General features: G+C 41.3%; 1 protein-coding gene across 2 annotated transcripts in view; it reads right to left on the bottom strand.

Annotated features, from left to right (window-relative positions):
* Nucleotides 1–1,086: 1,086 nt before the first annotated feature.
* Nucleotides 1,087–21,938, bottom strand: part of c1qtnf4 (C1q and TNF related 4) — a 34,963-nt gene continuing 14,111 nt past the window's right edge. For both annotated transcript variants that reach the window (XM_039754269.1, XM_039754260.1), the window contains exon 2: nt 1,087–6,243. In XM_039754269.1, the coding sequence (XP_039610203.1) occupies nt 5,129–6,241 (1,113 nt within the window). In that variant the 5' untranslated portion in view covers nt 6,242–6,243 and the 3' untranslated portion in view covers nt 1,087–5,128. The remainder of the gene's footprint in view (nt 6,244–21,938) is intronic.

The following is a 21,938-nucleotide window of genomic DNA, read 5'->3' as shown; positions in this document are numbered from 1 at the left end:
TCTATCTATCTATCTATCTATCTATCTATCTATCTATCTATCTATCTATCTATTATATTGCGCCTTGTCTATCTATCTATCTATCTATCTATCTATCTATCTATCTATCTATCTATCTATCTATCTATCATATAGTGCCTTATCTATCTATCTATCTATCTATCTATCTATCTATCTATCTATCTATCTATCTGCTTTTCAGCTCTATCAGTCTATCAGGTTTTCATAATTTGGTCATATTTGCATTGAGGTGCCTTGGTTGTTTAGGCCGCTGCTTGCTACTGACCACACAAGTGACACTGACAGTGAAGTAGCTGCCTCTGGCCGGTATTCATTATTATTTGCCCCCCTGTGTCTATTGGCTGCCCATTTTTGGATACCTTGATAATTAATACCTCTAATTAATGTCTTGCTTGATAATCCGACTTTCTTCTGCTCTCATCCTGTAATCAGAAAGACAATGTGTGACATTTTGTGTCATTAAAATGAGATTTTAATTCGCTAATGTCTTTTTGTTTACATTTTCATCTTCATAACTTTTGAATTATTATTATTACCACACTTCTTTTAACTTCACCTGTTTTGTTGTCTGGTACAAATCTTGTAATCGATATTTAACTCACTTCCTATTGTCCAAATGACTTGAAAGTTTGCACACTTACTCACTTCCGATGGCAATACTTGAATCAATAATCAGTTTCACTAATTAATCCATGTTAATTAAGAAATGAAATTTTCATATGAAGAATAGTTAAAGAGTTCACCAATACATGGTGCTAGTAACAGATAGAAATATTAAAGGAAGTGTTAAAATATTGATTACAAAATTAAACTAAAACAAACCCAAGACTAAAAAGTTGAAAATAATATACAGTATATATAAAAAATTACTTTTTAAAAACCAAGCTTATATTAAGTTAAAAAGTGTACTAAAAAGTAAAAATAAGTCTCTCATACATCACTCGTAAAATAAAAGCGTGGGCGCTTTTCATCAATCAACATTCAAAAAACACTTCTTAAAATCTTAGCAAAAGTCCCCACGCTTTTATTTTACGAGTGATGTATGAGAGACTTATTTTTTACTTTTTAGTACAGTTTTTAACTTAATATAAGCATGGTTTTTAAAAAGTATTTTTATATATATATTTGCTATGCATTTTGCCCTTTTAAGTGTAATTAAATAGTGGATATTGACAAAAATAAGACCAGTGCAAATGACAATGAATGAATACTAAAGAGAGGCAACAACTTCCATGCTGTGTCCAATTGTTTGATTGTTAGCAAGTCACCTTTTAAATATCTGAGACAATCTGAAATGAATGATTGCCATGTTGAGGCCTACTTATTAAATTCCTCTAGAAGTGAATAAACCCACATGCAAATTAGGGTGGCAGGGTAGCACAGGGATTAGCACTTCTGCCTCATGGGTTACAGTTCTACACCTACAGTATATGGATTGCCTGTTCTCTTCATGTCTGGATGGTTTTTCTTCCTGGAATTCTGTTTTTCCTCTTATATCACAAAAGACATGCATTTAAGTAATTAGAGTTTTTAAAATTGGCTTTATGTTTGAGTGGGCCCAGTGGTGGACTATGGGGCACTGTGGCCAGGGCTGGTTTCTGACTTTTGCCAATTGCTGCCACGTTAGGCTTCAGCCTCCTGGAATCCTGAGCTAGATTAACTAAATTTATGGATGTTATGTAAAAGACTAAACTGTGAATTAGCCGCATGTTTAATTGAAATAACATTAGATTTTCATATAAGATCAGGAATTAGTTGAATAAAACCTGTCACCACCATAGCCCCCCAGAGGCAGGAATAAGCAGTCCTTCTGTAGTCAAAGGTGGCTTTGGTGACATCTGTTTCATTTTTATAGTGAAATAAAACTAAAAAGTATTCTTTGGGATTCTATGGAAAAGTAACATTTCCATCATTAGGTAAGGTTTATTTTTAACAGTTCCTATTAAACTGATTAAACAGCTTAAATAGCGGGCTTGAAAATGTTGTATTAGGCTAAGATAATAATTCAATCTCTTCACATCTTTATGAAATGTTTATCCATTTTCAGTACTTGCTTTTTCTATTACTGCGTGGCAGTAATAAGGGGCACACCTGCTCCTGCTAAGAGAGGCCAGTTTGGAGTCGCCATCTTGTCCCCACAGTGTCACCTTCTTCCTGAATTTTTATTTATTTTTTAACAAGACATGACTTTGACTTTAGAAGGCTTCTGTGATAATGGTTAGATCTCTCAATTCTCATGATTTATGTCACCTCACGCTGCTATTGTAGTTAGCTTGGTCACACACAAACACAAAGCACAAGTGCATAAAGTATGGCTGCTTTTTGGGCTTTGAATGTGCTGTTCATTTCTATCAAGGCCAGCTAAGCTTTGTTTCCAACTATAGTACAATATGGTTTGGCCTTACAAAAGTCCACGGTAGTGCACTTCTGTCACTAGGTGGAGCAGCACGAATGCTTAACATCCATGACATACCACATCATTCTCAATAACCTGCCTGATTCTGTTCAGGGTCTCAGGTGCCAAAGCTTGTACTGGCAGTAATGGGTGCAGCTTCCCAACAGGGTTCTGCTTAAAATTAGAGCAGCATATGTCTTCTGCTAAGACAGCCTAATAGGGAGAGCAAATCTACACATCTCTACAAGTAATCACTGGCCGCTAATTTAATTTACTCAGAAGCATGTACAGATTACATAGTGGTCAATGTGCACACTTCTGATTTTAGCACTTCATCAGGCTAACTACCAGTCAAGCAGATGCAACAGTAGAAGGAAAGTGACTGCATTGTAGGGAAGCCCAAGGATGAGCCCAGTTTATTGTTAGAACTTCAGATGACCTCCTGGTGAAGATGAACTCAAAGCATTAGAAAATGTAATGAAATGTTGCTACTCCACCTAGAAGTGCTGAATCAAACCCAACCATACATAAGGAGGGTCATTCAATAACTTGAAATTGGTTTCTTCTGATAGGCTTTGTGATGACACTTTGGTGGTTCACCAAGGTGGTGAGTGCATTATGGTTAATCAAATCTATAATACATACTGTACAGAGAGCCATTTAAAAAGTTTAACATAGTGGCTTGTGGTAAAGTGTGTGAATAGACTCTGGAGGTTCTCCATTAGGTGATAAACATATTATGGTTAATTAAGTAGTACTGTAGACACATAGATGACCATGTAATATATACAATTTTATATAATGCTTGTGATTAATCAAGACTTGAAGTCTCAGTAGTCCTGTTGGAGTTTGGGAATGCTTTGTAGTAAATGAAGACTTACAGTATACATAAATCATAAATTCATTATAGTGTTTTAGAGCATGTGCTCAAATTCCTTGGAAGGACACTGTGGTGAATAAATCCTAAACATCCATACAGAGGACATTGTAAGTTCATTAGAGTGCCTTACTGTAAAGCACGTGATAACATAAGGCAATGAAATCTTCAAATCAGTGCCACCTTTTACTGCATTGTAATGAGGCTTTAGAGGCCCTTCTTTAGGCATTGGACATATTCCCGTGCATCAAGATCTAGCTTGCACATGGGGGACCATGTTTGTGTAATAACCAATGGATCATCACTTTAGAACATGAGGCGAAGATTCAGTGGTCATGCACAATAAGTCTGTGGTAAATGAAGACTTGCAATACATATACAGTACCAATCCATGCAATATGTTCATTATAGTGCTAGAACACACGATGGAGCTTTGGAGGTAAAAAAGTTTTGAACATAATATGGTGAATTTAGACCTACCCTAAACACAAAGGGCTGTGTAATAAGTTCAGAATTGTGCCTTCGTGAAGAGCATATAGTAAAATTTTGGTGGGGCGCCTAGAACTACTGGTGGTTGAAGCATTGTGAACCAAGACTTGCAATACATTTACAGATCAATGCAATATCAGTATAATTCTTATTGTGTTGGAACATGTGATGAAGCCTTGGAGGTTCCTCCTAAAGATTTTGAACAGATTTTGATGAATCTGGGCTGAATGTGAACAAAGAATAGGTTAATTGTAGGACCCTGTAGAAAACCGTGTGATCAATTAAGGTGATTAACATGTGGTGAATCAAGGTGTATTGTACACACAGTGAGTTGTGCAATAAGTTAATTATAGTGCCTAGTTTTAGAACATGTGGTAGAGTTCCTTCTTAAGAAAACGAATGCATTTAGCTGAGTTAAGGTTTACAGTGAGCTGAGTAATAAGTTCAGAATGGTGCCTTCTGAGTCCACCTATAGGTGTTGAACATATGGTGAAATGAAACCTACCATACTCGCAGTGGAATATGTGATATTTTCAAAATGGTGCCTTCTTGTAAAACATATAAGGAAGTTTCAGAGGTCCTCCTGGAGGTTTTGAACATTCTGTAGTTGATCTAGACCAACCATGCAAACAGAAGGCCATGTAGTAAGTTCATTAGTGTGCCCTGTAGTAAAGCAAATGATAATTTAAGGCGATGAATATGCTGTGGAGAATGAAGATCTACCACACACAGCTGGCTATGTAATAAGTTAATTATAATGTCTTGTGCTAGAGCATATAATGAAGTTTATGAGCCCCTTCCTAGTGGAGATGTTCAGAGAAGGAATATCTGGTGAGTACATTTCCTTGTAGTAGACCAGCCAATGAAGCCTCAGAGCTCCTCCTTGTGAAGGAACACCTACTGAGCATTAAGAGGTGCAGTTCTGTGTTGGAGCCTGTAATGATTCATTTGCAGTTCAGTATGGATGATGTTCTCCATGTGGTGAAACTTGTGTTGACCTTCCTGTATCAGAACCACACACTATGAGTGCATTGAAGTGCTGCATGTGAGGATCTCCATCTGCTGTATAAAGTGATCATGAAGCTGAAGTCATGAAGCTGTCTGTTAGAAAATGGCTGAAGTGAAGGTTCAGTAGTCATCTCCAGAGCCTAGGAGAGTCTGCCACAGGTGCTTTTTGCTAATACTCCATTGAACAAACTGCTTGTTTCCAGAAAGCAGGATGGATAGAACATTCAAATCTTTGTCATGCGTCTCACTTTTGAAAACGAAAGTTCCTCACAACTTAGACAATGTACTCAAGAAGAAAAAATTCAGACACTCGGAATGTCTTCAAGCCCCACAACTTTTCAGAGCTGCCTTTTGGCAGTTGGTGGGTTATGTGGAGCTGGCTGCTGGTACACCAGAAATCCGGTGAAGGTGATGTACTTGCCGTGGTTGCTATAGGCCCCATAGCCATCGTGTTGGTGGCTATATAGCCAGATGGTGTCCCCTCGGTTCAGCGACAGCATCAAGCTCTGACTCTGCATCTCTCTTCTTTTAGAATGACTGTCATCATAGATCATTGCCTGAACTTCTAGGTGGTTCTTCATAAGCTTCACTGACATCATCTTGTGTGGAAGCTTTCCAACAGTAAACGAGAAGTAATAGGCGCCTGAAATGCGACATGTAAACACTCCAGCGGAAGTGTTGAAGTCATTGCCAATGTTAACAAATTCTGTGTCAAAGGTGATGGGCTCGTGCTTTAACTTCTCCTGGTCCTGTCCAACTATGCTCTGGGTCCGAGCCACTGAGAACGCAGACCGGGGGTCCTCCTCTTCTTCTTCCTCTGAGGGCTCATCCTCTGGCTGGTCAGACAACACATTCTGGCAGCCGCTGTCCTGCCGTAAGCAGGATGATTGGAGGCTAGCCAAATGTGGTTCAAGAACCTCCTTGGAGCTCAGGCTGTTTGTGAAACTCGAGTAGGTATTGGGGTAAATCAGGTAGCCATTGAAGGTGGTGTATGGTCCCGTGTTGCTGTACAGGGCATATTTTGGATCTCCATGCAGGCGCAACCACACTGTGTCACCAAAGTCAAGCTGAAGCATGGCACTTTGACTTTGAACCTTCCTGTCTTTTCCATTATGCTCATCATACACAATGACTTGAACCTCATTCTTGTTTTTCATCAGCATTACTGACAGATTTTTTCTAGGAAACTTGCCCACTGTAAAGGAAAAGTAGTAGGCCCCAGGAATGCGGCACCGGAACACTCCTGTTTTGGCATCAAAGTCGTTGCCAATGTTTACATAAACCTTGTCGAAGGTCACCACCATTTTGGGGCCTCCCTCCATGCTGTTGGTCCTAGCCACTGAAAAGGCTGACCTTGCCTCAGGGATCCCATCTGGTATGTGACTTGACACCAGAGGGCACAGTAAGTGGCAGAAAAAGCCAATCAGGAGATGGGCAGTTGATGACATCATGCCTGCAAAAACAAACAACAATTTTGTTGTTATATTAAGAAGATGACATCGGGCAGCAGAGAGGTCAGAATATTGCTGGAAAGGGCTGTTTGCAGAGGGACACTGGGCAGGTAAGATATGGCACTGCCTGTCTACACAAGAAAGCTCAAGCTGATGTGTTTTGGGCTCTGAGATCTGTGGCAGATATCTACTTGCTGTTCTGGCCTATGCTTAACACTAGAGGGCACCAACAGGATATCTGCGGCTGCGGCTGCACTGCCACCCAAAACCAGACTATACACAAGCAGGGAAACTCTTGAAATAAAACTAAAACTCTTGTGTCTTTGATAATCAGTTTAGAGTGCCCCTTCATGAAAAAGAGAACAATGCTGGGATCTCCTAAAATAATGCGATACACAGTTACAGGCAAACAACCCTTATTTATTATACTGCTGTTAAAGAGTTCACTTGTTTACATATTGTGCTTTCTTTTCTGTTGGGCAGGATAAGTAATTTTTTTCAGATCACACAGACACTGTGGCAGTGACCATGGGCCACAGCAGGTTTGCGCTTCTTTCCTCCAAACCCATGATCCCCTGCTGCAAGCCAGGGGGGCAGCCTGCTAGCATTCCGGGGAAGATAGATGCCATAAAAAGCTCTCTTCCCCCAGTCCTTCCATTATCGAGGCGTCGAGGTGGGTTAGGGCCTGGCAGTCTGCCACTATATATATATATATATATATATATATATATATATATATATATATATATATATATAGTCTCAGTAGGGGGCGCTAGTGTCCCCTTGAACCCACAGGTACCATGCCAAACACCAGGTAAAAGTCCAATAGTTATTATTTATTATAATAATTAAGTGCACAAAGCACCACCACTCCACTATTCTCACTAAACAATAACCAATCCAATAAATCACAATCCTCCACTCCCAGACGCGTTGCCCTCCTACCACCTAGCTCAGCTTGTCGTCTGGGAGCTCCCTCAGTCCGTTTATATTCCCCGACCCGGAAGTGTTCCCAATCCAACAGTCCACAAGTCCTTATTCCTTCCGGGTCTGGGTAAACAATGCTTTTCCTCACCCCGGAAGCCCGTCGCTCTTCCTGTGACGAACTTCCGGGTCATAGTGCGCCAAAGAGTCCACTGGCCTCCTGACAGCGACTCCCAGTGGCCCCCAAGGTATCCAGCAGGGCTGTGCATAAAAACTACATAGTCCATGAGGCCCTGCTGGAATTCAGGGTGCGTACATGCTCTCGGGAGAGCTCCTCCTGGCGTCCTGGGCGTGAGGGCCGGAATATGAAAACCGGCCACCCATTACAATATATATATTAATATATTAACTATTTACTCCTCTAATGTAACCTCTAAGTGACAACATAACTTTACATTATTATGTGCATTAATGTAACAAACATATCACACCTCAAACACGATGATGCGCTGACCTCATTTTAGCTCCTTTTCAAATGGGGCCAATGCTACATGTTGAGCTTGTTTTCCCAGTTTATTTCAGCTTCTCAGTGAACTGGCTGTCAGGTCAGGGATATCTCGGCCAAGCCTTTCTCTGTCATGCCTATTGTGCTAAAAGCCATTAACAGACCAATAAGGCATTATATTCAGTTTTTGTATGGTGTGCAGTCACTGTACTGTTTCACTACTACACGGGCAAAGCCACAGGTTGACGGCTAGTATGAGATAAAAGGAAGTTCTGTATTTGATTCCTTTTCACCCTGACAATGTGATCCATTTTAGTTAGATAGATAGATAGATAGATAGATAGATAGATAGATAGATAGATAGATAGATAGATAGATAGATAGATAGATAGATAGATAGATAGATAGATACTTTATTAATCCCAAGGGGAAATTCACAAAAGTAGTAAAAAGTAGTAAAAAGTGTCCAGGGAACGAGTCCACATAAAAGAAAGTGATAAGAGTGATCAGTAAAATACGAAAAGTGATCAGTAAAATAGAGAAAAAGGTAGAAAAATAAAGTCGTACACGGAGTTGCTGGATAGGCTGCCACTCATGGTGGCACCTGCATTATGACTGAGGTTGGACATGCAAGTAAGAATTTGTACACTTGTTAATGTTACTACCACTGCCACAACACTTGTACAGTTACTGTTTCACGCCCATTGCTGCTGGAGTGGGCACTGGCCACCATTCACCTGAATTGGGTTGGGTGGTGTTGTGATGTAAGATTTTGTATATAACTTGATAAATGTTTTCTATGTCTTTATTTGTAATCCAAGCAAAGCAATGTAATTTAGTGTTACTTTGGTGAGAGGCATTCGTATTTTTCAACCCCCACCCGTTTACGACTTTTCTTTGTAATTTTACGGCAGGATTTGGGGGATGTGTCTTAAACCAGTTTGGCGAGTGTTTCTTTGCTAAAGTCTTTGTCTCATCCCCCACACAAAGCCAGGGTGTTTAACATATGGTCTTGGGGCAGGAGATAAGATGATCTATTTCACCCATTGGTCTGAGATATGGCTGTCTGGATTGGCTGGAGGGTTGGACAGAAAACCTATAAATTTTCTTGCTCAACCACATTCTCTCTCTCTAACCAACATATGATGAAGAAGCATCTCTCTTGCTAACCTGTGATGATGAAGACAACACAATGAAGAGCACAGCTCAGCAGCCATATTGAACAGACATGTGGCTGAAAGCTGAGCACCAACGATGCCTTAACTAGAGACATTTTAAGTAACTGCAAGTCTGTGTGCCACCTGAATTACACATCACCATTTTATCAGGTTGTATGGTTGTCAATATTCAAATGTACTTTGCATTTTGTTATTATTTATGAATATTATCAGTAATACATTATTTTATGTGTAACTTAACTCCTGCTTGGGTTTTTACTACATCTAATTGCCTGAGGTTATAGATATAGAAGGGAAGGTGGGGATAAGTTATATAAAATAATATCTTATAAACAGTGGTAAGTCTGTGAGATTAGGGATTCTAAGGCTACATATTAATAATACAATAGGGGAAAGTAGAGCAATTTATATATTACTCTACCAAGATAAAACAGGTGGGTTCAATAATAGTTGGTTAGCGGGGAGGGTGGATGTGACACTTGAGTTCTGGAGCATTTCAAAAGACAGCTAGTGTTTATTCAATTGTGGGTGCTGTAAAAGATAAGATGAAGGGTTCAAAGAGACATTGAACAGTGGGGGTTTGCTGCTAGCAAAGAGAGTTGGAAGGAACTGGTGGATTGATGTGCTTTCTAGTGTTGGGAGAGTGAAGAAAATGTGATGTTTATATGCAAGAAACTGTTTAATTGCAGTGATGTAATTTGCAAATAGTTTTTTGTACAGGTTTGTATTTTGAAATAAAATGTACTTAAAAAAACCCAATTGGTCCTAGACAGGGAAGGCCAGGTGGGAACCTAATTCAAAGATATCGACAGATCTGATTCTATAGACAGATTATTTAGCTCAGCTACAGCGTGAGCGGTCTTCATGACTTCATCAGGTGTACTGCCAGTCAAGCAGACGCAACAGAAGAAGGCAAATGTCTGCATTACAGTGTAGGAGTTGAAGGATGATGTACACATCCAGCTCATTGTGTCAAAACTTCAGAGGACCACCTAAAATCAGATTTATAAATATTGCGTACGCGCAAAAAAGAGGCCTGAAATATGCACACACCGCTTTCTGTGGAAAAGTATAGAAAAGAAATCTTTAGGGGAGAACTTGTGTATCTTTATGCAACATTTTGGAAAAAGTGAAAAATGATGACGCCCTTGATCAAGTAGGGAAATGCAACCATACTGACTAAATGACAACTCACACACATAACAGCTCATATCACTGAGATGTTAATATAATGTGCATTAACATGCCAAATATATTAAACCTCCAAAGTGATTAATGTGATGTTCAGACTGTATTTTAGCTCCCTTTTAAGGTGGCCAATGCTGCATAGTTGCACTGAAGAACTTTTTAGTTTTCTTCTTAGTTTTTATCGGTTACCTGTTGTCACTTCTCAGGATTAGAAATCAATGTAGTCACTTGTTGTCAATAACTGCATTAAATAAAAACCAAAGTGTGATTCATTCCCTATGTACAGAAAGCTGTAAATATCACACTCTACAGCCTATTCATAGCCTTGTGGTTTGACACAACATGGCATGTTTTGCCCTGCTTGAAGACTACGCAAATGGTCACATGCAAAGGGAATGAGATTTAGGGACAGACAGGATTTGTTACCCATAATGACTGGATTCTGATAAACTGATTGATTAAATGATAATGATAACTGATTAATAACTGGATTATGAGCCATTTTCTTGGAACTATGTACTATGTACTAAGTTGGGCCAAGCATTTGATAAACAGACTGTCTGAAATTGAGCTCCACCTATTCATATTGGGGTTTGAACAATGGCTGGCATTTTGGCAGCAGGCATCTACTAGAGGGAACTGGTTGTTAGGTCAGGAATATCTCAATCAAGCTTTAACTCCGTCGTGCCCGCTCTGCTGGAAACCATAAAGCAACTGATAAGGCGCTTCATTCAGTTTCCGTATGGTATGGGTGTACAGTCCAAAGTTAAAAAGCAATTTGCGACAGTGTCGGTTTCTCCTGATGAAACTGGAGCTGATTGCACTCATATTGCAATATCGGCACCTAGTGAGAATGACGCTGCTTTTGTTAACCATAGACAGTAAAATTTCATCAACATACAAGTCATCTGTGATGCCAAGATAAACGTTACAAATGTCATGGCTTGTTGGCCTGGGCCAAACCATGATTCATTTATTTTGAAACAAAGACGCCTTGGCAGATGACTTACTGATGGTGCTGTACATGGTGGCTGGCTTATTGGTAAAGTAATTGGCTGAACCCTCAGTTTTTCATATGGCCTGTGCTATTCATTGTAACAGCAATCATGTCATTACATGTGCCAGGTGATAGTGGATACCAACTTACAAGTTGGCACCCTCTGCCATTCCCTGACGCCCAGAGGTGCTACAATGCTATGAATGTTCTTGGTGCACTCAGTGGTGGAGTACACCATAGGACTCCTCAAATGCAGGTGGAGGGGTCTCACTGCATCAGGTGGGAGGCTGCTCTACCAGCCTCCGAAGGTCTGCAGCATCATGATTGCATATCTATGAGGCTAAAGGGCATTGTCCAAATGTGGCTACTTTAGCATGGCGATCGGGTGGGGTTCAAGGTGTGTAAAATACTCAAGGTGATTATGTTTTTTATATGGTAAATTGCATTTAAATGTTCATACACCCGGTTTTAAAAATAAAAGTTTCACTCTCATATCCACACAGTTTTATAAATGGGAATCCTTATGAGGATAAACTCAACGTGTTAGAAAATCCAACAGTATACCGTAGGGTACGTTTGTCTCTAGGTGGAGCAGCACAAGTGCTTGGCATCCATGACATACCTCAACATTCTCAAACTTGCCTGATTCTATTCGGGGTCTCAAGTACCGGAGCCTATAATGGTAGCACTGGGTGCAACTTATCAACAGGGTTCTGCCTAAAATTAGAGGAGAGCATCTACGGGTAAGAAGGCTTGCTATGGAGAGCAGATGCACACATCCTTATTAAAAAGCTTTGCAAGTAACTACTGGCTGACAAGTAAATATAATCAGAAACAATGACGATCAAATATGGGGTTTAAAGTCATCATCAGGGGCCTCATGTATAACGCTGTGCGTATAACTCACATTATAACATGGTGTAAGCACAAAAGCGGAAATGTTCGTACGCACAAAAAAATCCAGATGCATAAATCTGTGTGAACGCCAACTTCCACGTTCTTCCGCTCCATAAATCCCAGTCAGCGTGAAAAGTAACGCATGTGCACATGGCTGCTGTCCCGCCCCAACTTCACCTGGAATTACGCCTCTTTGAATATGCAAATCAATATAAATAGCCCTTAAGCTCAGCGTTCTGTGAAAAGGCAATGGCAAAAGCACAGTGGGGAAATGGAAGAATTTCAGCGAATACCAAGTGGAGGAAAGGAAAAACGTACTATTTGTTGGTTTGAACAGTGGTGTAAATAACAAAAGGAAGTTGATCGAGTGATATAGCGTGTCGGAGAAACTCAAAAGCTCAAGTTCACAAAGTGGCACAGTACCCGAAATAAAAAAGAAGTTGTCACATATCAAAGTCACTGTGAAAAGGTGAGTTGTAGCCCACCGTCTGAGTGTCATATGAAAGCTTATTAGGGTACAGAGAAAAAAAAATTGGCACACAGTGAAAAAAAAGCATGAAATGTCAACTTTAATCTCGAAATATCCACTTTAATCAAGTAGTTTATTTTGTCATTAAAGTAGAACATCATAAACTTCATCTTAAAATCATTTAATTTACTAGTTTCTCAAATCCCATCATAACTAAAGTAGCACATTAACTGCTTTGTTTTGTATTTGATCTTCAATGTGCTCTGTGTGTGTGAATCACTACGTGCTTCTGGGCTTTCTCTTCCTCCGACAGGACACAGAATCCATTATATTTGTGATATTACAGCTTTCTGAATAATTAAAATACTGAGATGTATACGTGATATCATTTTCATGATGATAGGAGTTAAAGCATGTTATCAAACATGGAAACACAGTGGCGCAGTGATAGCTCATGTCTCACGCAAGATGCTTGCTGCGCCGTGCCCGACCTTCGATGAAATACTTTATTGCAGCAGTACTGTCTCTTTCAAACGCACTAACCTCCAATTCTTGTCCTTCCTTTTCTTTCTCCAAATACCCAATCGCCACACAATCAGCTCTGTAATAGACGTTAAGCCATCTGTAAGCTTACAACGACAATTCTTCAAAACATTTAAGGAACATTGAAATATCTTCGTAGTACAGTACTTGTTTAATTATTCCCTCCATCTATCCTTCCAGTGTCAGCCCCAGCAAGCACACAGCGCAAAGCAGGAACAATCCGTGAAAGGAGCGCAAGCTCCTCACTAGCGGTGTGACACTGTGTCCTTACATGTTTAATTATTAACAATATAGATTATTTAAGTGAAGTTAAAGTTTTATCTGTGTAATATAATAAACATTTTTTGCTGCATTTCATCTTAAAAATGATATCGTCATCATATGTAAATCTGCGCTTTATAAAGTGGCTCAGGTTGTGCAATATTATAACTGTAGTGCAAGTTTACAGTGAGGTAATTGTACTTATAAGTACAAACAGTTCTACACTTAATGGATTGACTGAGTGCGTTTATAGTTCACGGGATGAAACTGTTTCTGAACCGCGAGGTCCGTACAGGAAAGGCTCTGAAGCGTTTGCCGTATGAGAGCAGTTCACTAGACAGCATGGCTGAGGCAGATTGTGCTTGATGCTGTATAGCGATAATTCTCTTTCTCAGCTTCTGTAGATGTTTGATTCCTCACTCAGATACAGTGATATAAATACTCCGAGTGGTGCAGTGAGAGTAATATGGAAAAAGATGATCCGCTGTGGCAACCCCTAACGGGAGCAGCTGAAAGAAGAAGAAGGTGCAGTGAGAATAACAACGCTAAAGCAGTTATGGTATTTAAAATAGTTTGATCATTTCGTGGACCATTATATTGTTATTTAATTACAATCAGATGCCGTAAACTAATAAACAATATGCAGTTAGTTTCAGTGTACTTAATAAAGCCGTGTCAGGGATGTGGATCTAAAAAAGATAGGGAAACCACAGAGGATCAGTAGCACTGCTTTGACGCTGGGTGCTGCCAGTTTGCAAAACCCAGCGGAGAACTTGCATACACCAGGGTTAGAGCTACTGTGAAAATGTGCGTGGCTTTACACCAAGTTTAGGATTTATAGATCGCGATTTGAGCGTATAAACGTTCATATGCAACATTTTTGTGCGTATGCACCGTTTATGCATGAAGCCCCAGGTCTTCTGCAGTTAAACAGAAGCAACAGTACAAGGAAAGTGACTGTGTTATAATGGAGTTTATGGATTTATTTAGAGGATGATGTACACATCCAGCTCATAGTTATGGAACTGCAAAGGACCTTCAGCTAAGGACACAACATAGAAAATTGAATGTATTTGGGTCCACCCAAATCAAGACCAATCATACACACGGAGTGCCATGTAATATGCTTAAAATGATGTGTTCTGGTAGAATGTGTGATGAAACTTTGGTGGTCCACAAGAGTTTTGTGAATGTTTAGTGATAAGCCAAATTACAGTGCACACAGAGAGCCATTTAAACAAAGTTCATTATTTTGCTTTGTGGTAGAGTGCGTGAGGAGGCTTTGGAGGTCCAACTTTGGGTGATGAATATATTTTGGTCAATCAAGATATACTATACAAATGGAGGACTGTGTCAGGTATTACATTTAACACAGTGCTTGTAGCAGAGCTTGACCTGAAGCTTCAGCAGTCCAGCTGGAGGTCATGAATGCTTTGTGGTAAATGTAGACTGCAGTACACATACAGGGTCATGTAGTACATTCATTTTAACATTAGAACATGTGCTGAAGCCTCTGAAGGACCCTGTGGTGAACTAAGGTCTGAACATTCATGCATAAGGCATTGCAGTAAGTGTATTTGATTGCCTTTTTGTAAAGCTTAAGATAAAGTATGGAAATGAAGTCTTTCAGTTGTGTAGAAAATCGCATACTTGAGAAGACTTTTGGTAGCTGCATAGTGCATTTAAGATGGAAGACAAAAAACAAAGGGTGTTGGGAATCTCAAACAATCTACTAACTGAAGTGGAAACTGATAGCTTTTGAAAAGTATGGGATGAGATATGCAAGCATGTACACCACTCAAAAAAATAAGGCAATACTTAATCATCACAGTCTAACACCTTGTCATTTAAGCTTCAGGGTTATCAATCTGTCCAGTTAGGAAACATTAGCGATTGTGGATCAACTTCACCTGCTTTGTTGCAAATGAAGTAACAACAGGTGCACTGGACAGGCAACAGTAAGATGATCCCCAAAAAAGGAAAAGTTTTGCAGGTGGCGGCCACAGACAATTACTCTCTCCTTATCCTTCTTCTCTAGTTTTGCATTTTGCTAGTGTCCTTGACAATACTGGCAGCATAAAGCGGTACCTGAAGCCAATTCAGGTTGCGCAGGCAGTTGAGGTCCTCCAGGATGGCACATCTGTATGTAATGTCACAAGAAGGTTTGCTGTGTCTCCTAAGCACAGTCTCATTAGCATGGAGGAGATACCAGGAAATGGGTCGTTACACGGGGAGACCTGGACAGGGCCATAGAAGGGTATCAACCCAGCAGCAGAACTGGTATCTGCTCATTTGTGTGAGGAGGGACAGGAGGAGCATTGCCAGAGCCCTACAAAATGACTTCCAGCTGGCTACTGGTGTGTATGTTTCTGACTAAACTGTCAGAAACATACTCATTGAGGGTGGCATGATGGCCTGGTGTCCTCTGTTGGGATCTGTGCTCACAACCCATCACCATGCAGCTCAAATGGCATTAGCCAGGGAATGCCACAATTGGCAGCTTCACCAATGGTGGCCTGTTCTCTTCATAGATGAGAGTAGGTCCACATTGAGCACATGTGACAGATGTGAAGTCTGGAGATGCCGTGGTGAACTTTATGTGGCTTGAATGGTTTGTCAGTGGGTCAATGATGGTCTGAGGAGGCATATACTTGGAGAGTCCCTGTGATAGGTTACTGTACCCTGACTGCTGTTACGTACCGGGATGAAATCCTCAGAGCCATTGTCAGACCTTATGCTGATGCAGTGGGCCATGCGTTCCTCCTCTTTGTGCAGGACAATATCTGGCCTCATGTGGCCAGAGTGTGTAGGCAGTTCCTGGATGACGAAGGCATTGATGCCATTGACTGGCCCACACATTCCTCAGACCTGAATCCAATCGAGAAGCTCTGAGACATTATGTTTTGGTGCATCCAACACTGCCAATTAGTGCCACAGACTGTCCAGGAGCTCACTGATTCCCCATCCAGGTTAGGAAGGAGATGCACCAGGATACCATCCACCATCAGACATGGTCAGGAGTGCAAACAGGCACGTGGGGGCCATACACATTACTGAGTTACCATGATGATCAGCCTGTGATTTAAATTTTTGAGTTTAATTTTTAGTGTGATGTTGAATCCAGCCCTCAGTGGGTTGGTGATTTTAGTTTCCACTGACTGTTGTTACATCATTTTGTTCTCTATGAATTACTCAGTATTACTCAGTAAAGATTTTCCACTTGAATATTTCATTCATCAAGATCCAATGTGTGATTTAAGTGTTCCCTTCATTTTTTTGAGCAGTGTAGTTACTGGGCCTCCTGATGGGCTTGATGAACTAAATTGTCTCCTCTGGTTTTTCATAAAAAAGCAAACCTTCAGTCTACTAACTCATTTCTAACATTCAGGAGTTTAAATAAGTGGTCATGTAGAAAGATGGGCTCACTGCTGCCTGACTGCTGCATGGACAGGGTGACATACAGGGACTTTTCCTCAAATAAATCAAGGATGGCACCCAAGGACATTGGTGTTTGATCTCATTTCAGTTTTGTCCACAGAATGCCCATTTCGTTCAAGGCATAGATTTCACCTCTTTTTAAGTTGCAGTGGTAGGCAGCAGTGAAGAGTGGCAGCCCCTAACACATTAGTCGCCCATTGGTCATCTACTTGAAAAGGCTGGCACAAACACCGTCTACTTAATGCTCTGACTGGAATATGAATATCTTGTTGCCAGTCCCGTGAGAGTATCACAAAAGAGTGAACACATCCTGGGGTTCGTGAACGACAGATGAAGTTTGGTAATGAGCTCCCCTGAGAGGCATCTCTTCTAATGTGAGCAGCAAGCACAAGGAAGGAGGGCACTGAACAATCAGAAGTGGACATTCAGTCTCCAACCCAAATCATAAAAGATCTCTGGCAGACACCCAGGATGTGAAAGTTTACCCTGCAAGAGTCACTGTGGCCACATTGTTTGAATGTCAGAGCAGTCAAGGTCCAGGTGGAGAGACACAATCAGTGCCTGAATGACCAAGTGAATATAAAACTAGGCTTAAGGTAGCCATGCAGCTGAATGTGTAGTTGAACAGTGATTTGGTACCCCTGAACATCTATCCATCCTTTCATTTCAGAGCCTGTTTAATCAAATGCAGTTTAAAGTCATTTGAGCCGGAGCCTATCTTGGCAACATCAGAAGCAATGCAGGAACTAATCCTAGATGGGGTCCCAGTCTTTCACAAGCTGTACTCTTTCACACTAATTTAAGTACCCGATCTATCTAAACCACACAGTTTTGGGATGTAGGAATAAAAAACCAAAGACATGGGGAGAACATGCAAACTCTACACAGGCAGTGGTCAATCCAGGATTTGAACCCACTCTTACTGTGTGAACAAAGATTTTTAAAAGTTAATTATGTATTGCCTTTTTATAGGGTATATCATTCCAGTGCATTTCACAAGTACATGGCTGTTTAATGTTCATTTATTTATTCTTAAGCTCCTTTAATTCATTTCAGGATTGGGGTGGCTGAAGTCCATCCTGGCAGCAGTGAATGCTGAGGCAGCATGCCAGTCCAACGCATGGTTCACTCACACATAGGGTCCAGCTCAGAGCTGCCAGGATGAAAAAATATCTATACAAATATTTATATAATCACATACTGGATAATTTAGCACAGAAATTAGAATATAATATGCACAGAAATTGGAATTTATAATATAATTAAGCATGTATTTTAGTACGGTGGCGCAGTGGGTAGTACTGCTGCCTTGCAGTTAGGGGACCCAAGTTCGCTTTCCAGGTCCTCCCTGCGTGGAGTTTGCATGTTCTCCCCGTGTCTGCGTGGTTTTCCTCCAAGTACTTCGGTTTCCAAAGACATGCAGGTTAGGTGCATTGGCGAGCCTAAATTGTCCCTAGTGTGTGTGTATGTGCACCATGTGGTGGGCTGGCACCCTGTCCAGGGTTTGTTTCCTTCCTTGCACCCTGTGTTGGCTGGGATTGGCTCCGGCGGACCCCTGTGGTTGGGATGTAGCGGATTGGTTAATGGATGGGTGGATGTATTTTAATTAAGCACTTATTTTATTATGTATATTACTATGTATTTTGTATGTTCTGTATATTGTAATCTCACCACCAATATGGTTTACGCACTGTTAAACACATAATTGAACTAAACGTTAAACAGTTTATACACTGGACTGGACTGATATACACTGAGTCTTACATGTAACTACTCCACCAGTACAAACTGTGGCCGCATTGAAAGCCGATGCCAAAGACTGGGTGAGACAATGGGCAATACCAAATGAATAATGGGCATGGATTAGCATAACTTAATGTAAAATGGACGTAACTAATAAGTTAGCAGACAATAGTGACAAAATGCCATTAGGTGTTGTCCATTAGCATTAGCAGGAGTAAGTCTAAGTATCTTCATTTGTATAAGGATGTCTCCATGCCCAGGAGCAGCGGCTTTCTCCACAGACCAAACATGGCTCTCTTATCTTTTAATAAAGTCTGAGAGGAACCAGAAGGCTTTGGACTCCATATGACTCCCTGGCTTGGCAGAATATTCAGTGACACCAGCCAGCCTAACCAGCACATCTTTGGGGTTTTAGGAGGAAAACCCACAAGCACATGGGCAGAACATGCAAACTCCACACAGACAGCAACAAAGCCCAGGATTCAAACCCAGAACACAGAATCTGTGAAGTCGCCACACTAACTACAGCACCGCTGTGCCTCCCCTAAGGCCACACTGCATCTGCTCACAATGATTTTTTACACTTGAATCTTAGAAGATTTTAATGTTTTCAGACGTTTGGTTTGAAGCAGCAGCCTAAGGATTCACCCTCCAGTGCTGTTAATCACTAAGCCATGCCACCTGACACATGGCACTGGGGATTAAACCACAAAGGTGTAGCATTCTTATCTTCTGGGGTGAACACCAAAGTGGCCAGGACAACTATTTCAAAGTGTTCAAGCAGAAATGCATTTGCTTAATGGACCAATCTTAATTTTATCCAACAGCAGTAACAACATACAGCATCACTTGGCACTTTTTAGGGCTACCAAGACTACTGTGGCACAAGCTGTATGAGTGCAGAAGTGATTTGGCAGTTAGCAGGTAGGGTCTTTTCTAGGCTATTTGGAGGTCTAACATGTATACCTACTTGGTGGCACTTACTCCACTTTTCTGTGTGTGCCGGGGCTCACCAAGCAGTCCTTTAGTTAACGTATACCAACAAATAGCCCAGATGGCATGACAAATGTGACCGTTTGAACTTAATCAGACCCCTTCTTTTCTGCTGGGGTACCCTCTGAAACTACAAAAGGGCATTTGAACCTCTGAGGGCACCACCTGTCTAGTAAGGAGTTTTAAATGCAATGAGGAGACACTCTGACAGTCAGAGGCTCGAGCAGCCACTTGAATTGAGAGAGTTCACCTTTGGCTCAAATGGTGAAGGTGATTGCTTTTCACACTTTAATGGTTGGAGTTCAGTGAGGATGAACTCTGTAGGCAGTGCAGTCCTGACTGAAGAAGACTCGATTACATTAAGACAAACTGCTACAATTATAATAAGCATTCAAACTCTGGCACTAGCCAGTGTTCTTATTGCAATGCTGAGACTTAAAATGGTGACATTATGGATATGGCATCAACCAGTAAAGGTGCCATTTTATAAGTGAATATCCAAGGTGTTGCATGGTTTAGTAGTTGATCTCTTCCACTGTTTAAAAGAGAAAGGCTCCATCAGTGATTACACTGAAGTCAGCAGAGCCACAGAAGGAGCTGCCATACTGCTCATCACTGCTTCATCAGCTGCCACAAGCACCTGCACACTCCCCTGTATGGTTGATAGCTGTGGAGAAACATTAACTTGGCACGCCTTTCAGAGAAGTGAAGTATTCCCCTGAAAGCTATTGATTTTTTTTTTTTGTGCAGTCCTTGAATTTTAATGCTGTCTTTTCAGTTATGTTGGCTGACAGGAAAAAAGCTTTCATTGGAGCGTGCCAGAAATGTGGTGTGTGCAGGGTCCGGCCGTGTAGTAGTCAACGAGGCTTTGTGAGCTGGCATCTGGCTCACAAATTGCCTTGCATCATGGTTGCTGGCGTGGAGGTGCGCGTGTGGAGTATCTCCGCCAAGCCCCGGCCGGCAGCACAAGGCGTATGCTGCTGATTTGCCACCCGAATGAATGGCCTTCATGTGCCAGTGTAACAGAGGCCGCATTCTTCTACTCTCCGCAGGCAGGAAGTAGGAATGGAGAGGGGAAAAAGGGAGCAGCCGAAAGAACAGAGCAAAAACATGGAAGAAAAGGAGAGTGAGATGAATGGGAAGTAGAGCGGCTGGGGTAGGGTGACCTCTGTTGACACCTTCCCAACTTCTCAGATGTATGCATGTTAAGGATTCTGAGAATTGGGGGACAAAAGTTCAAGTGGGATATACTACAGAGCAAAACCAGAGGGGACATATGTTTAAGCAAACATTCAGAAGCGAGATGCCGTTGTGTAACGTGTACCTACCAGCTCTGCCCACTGCTGCCCACTAGCTCAATAGTTTTTACATTTTACAATCCCTAAAAAATCTTGAACTGTTACTCGGTCTGCTGCACTGACAAACTGTCCACAAAAAGGGGAGAATTCAGAACACCACTACCCACCACTATGGTCTATACCTGCCATTAATCAACAACAGCATCCTGAGGGAAGCCCCTGTAACAAAAGCAAAGATGTCCTATGGAGATGAATTTGAATAATGTACTGGCAATTGGGTGGTAGAGGTGTGGAGATGATTTGTATGTCAGTCATACTGCTGGCTTAGAGGCCGTGCTGCAGTTCAGCTGGAATGAAAGCACATAGCTGGGTTTGTCGATGGTCAGGTTTGCTTGTCTGTTATGCTTACAGCCTCCACTAGAGGCCTTCGCATCAGGTGCTTAGGTACATAACGCTTGGTTGTTGTTTGTGTGGAGTTTACATGTTCTCCCCACGTCTCTAAGGGATTTTCACTCACAAAGGACTCTCTATACTCTCCCCAGGTGACTGTGGTTATTGGTGCTTCATGGTGCTCTTATACCCTGTCTTTTTGCTTTCTGCATTGCTCCTATCAAACGGTTATAGGCTTACTAGGTTATTATTGTCAGATGTACTATACAGAATGCATTGATATTCCTACTTGCAGATGCTAATCAACGTGCAACAAGTCACCACTCTCTGGTGCCATGATTATCTCCAAAGTTTTGTCTTCCTTTATAACTGCTGCTATAGGACACCAAGAAGGTGCCAACTCCATGTTTGCAAATGAAGAAACACTCAGGAGATGAAAGGGCAATAAATCCAGGGTTTTCGTGAGGATGGATGCTCAGCTTAAGATAGCATGACACATGTTGGCCATATAAATATGACCAAGCTGGTAAAGGATTTGAGTGATCATTGAGAAGGATCTGAGAAACCCAGAAAAAACAACACCAGAGATCTGGGCCCACCACGAGTTGTCAAGTAGAGCAAAGAACTTGCATAGGTGGGTCTCCAATCATGACCCCCATTGTGACAAGTGATTCCATGTTATTGTTCTTCCCTCTTTACAAAGCTTCAGTTCTTCCTTGGGCAAGAAAACTACAAGCATTCCACAGTACGCCTAAACACCGTCACACGATATACCCATCCATGTAAGAACAGCTGCACCTACATGCCGGGTCAAGGGTGGTGGGTTATCTAATGCTAATTTATCAATAGGCATGGGTTAGTCTTAGTTGGGGT

Source organism: Polypterus senegalus, chromosome 1 (genome assembly GCF_016835505.1).
Source record: "Polypterus senegalus isolate Bchr_013 chromosome 1, ASM1683550v1, whole genome shotgun sequence".
NCBI lineage: Eukaryota > Metazoa > Chordata > Cladistia > Polypteriformes > Polypteridae > Polypterus > Polypterus senegalus.
The sequence above is the reverse complement of the archived record's forward strand: the minus strand, read 5'-3'. Positions and strand labels throughout refer to the sequence as shown.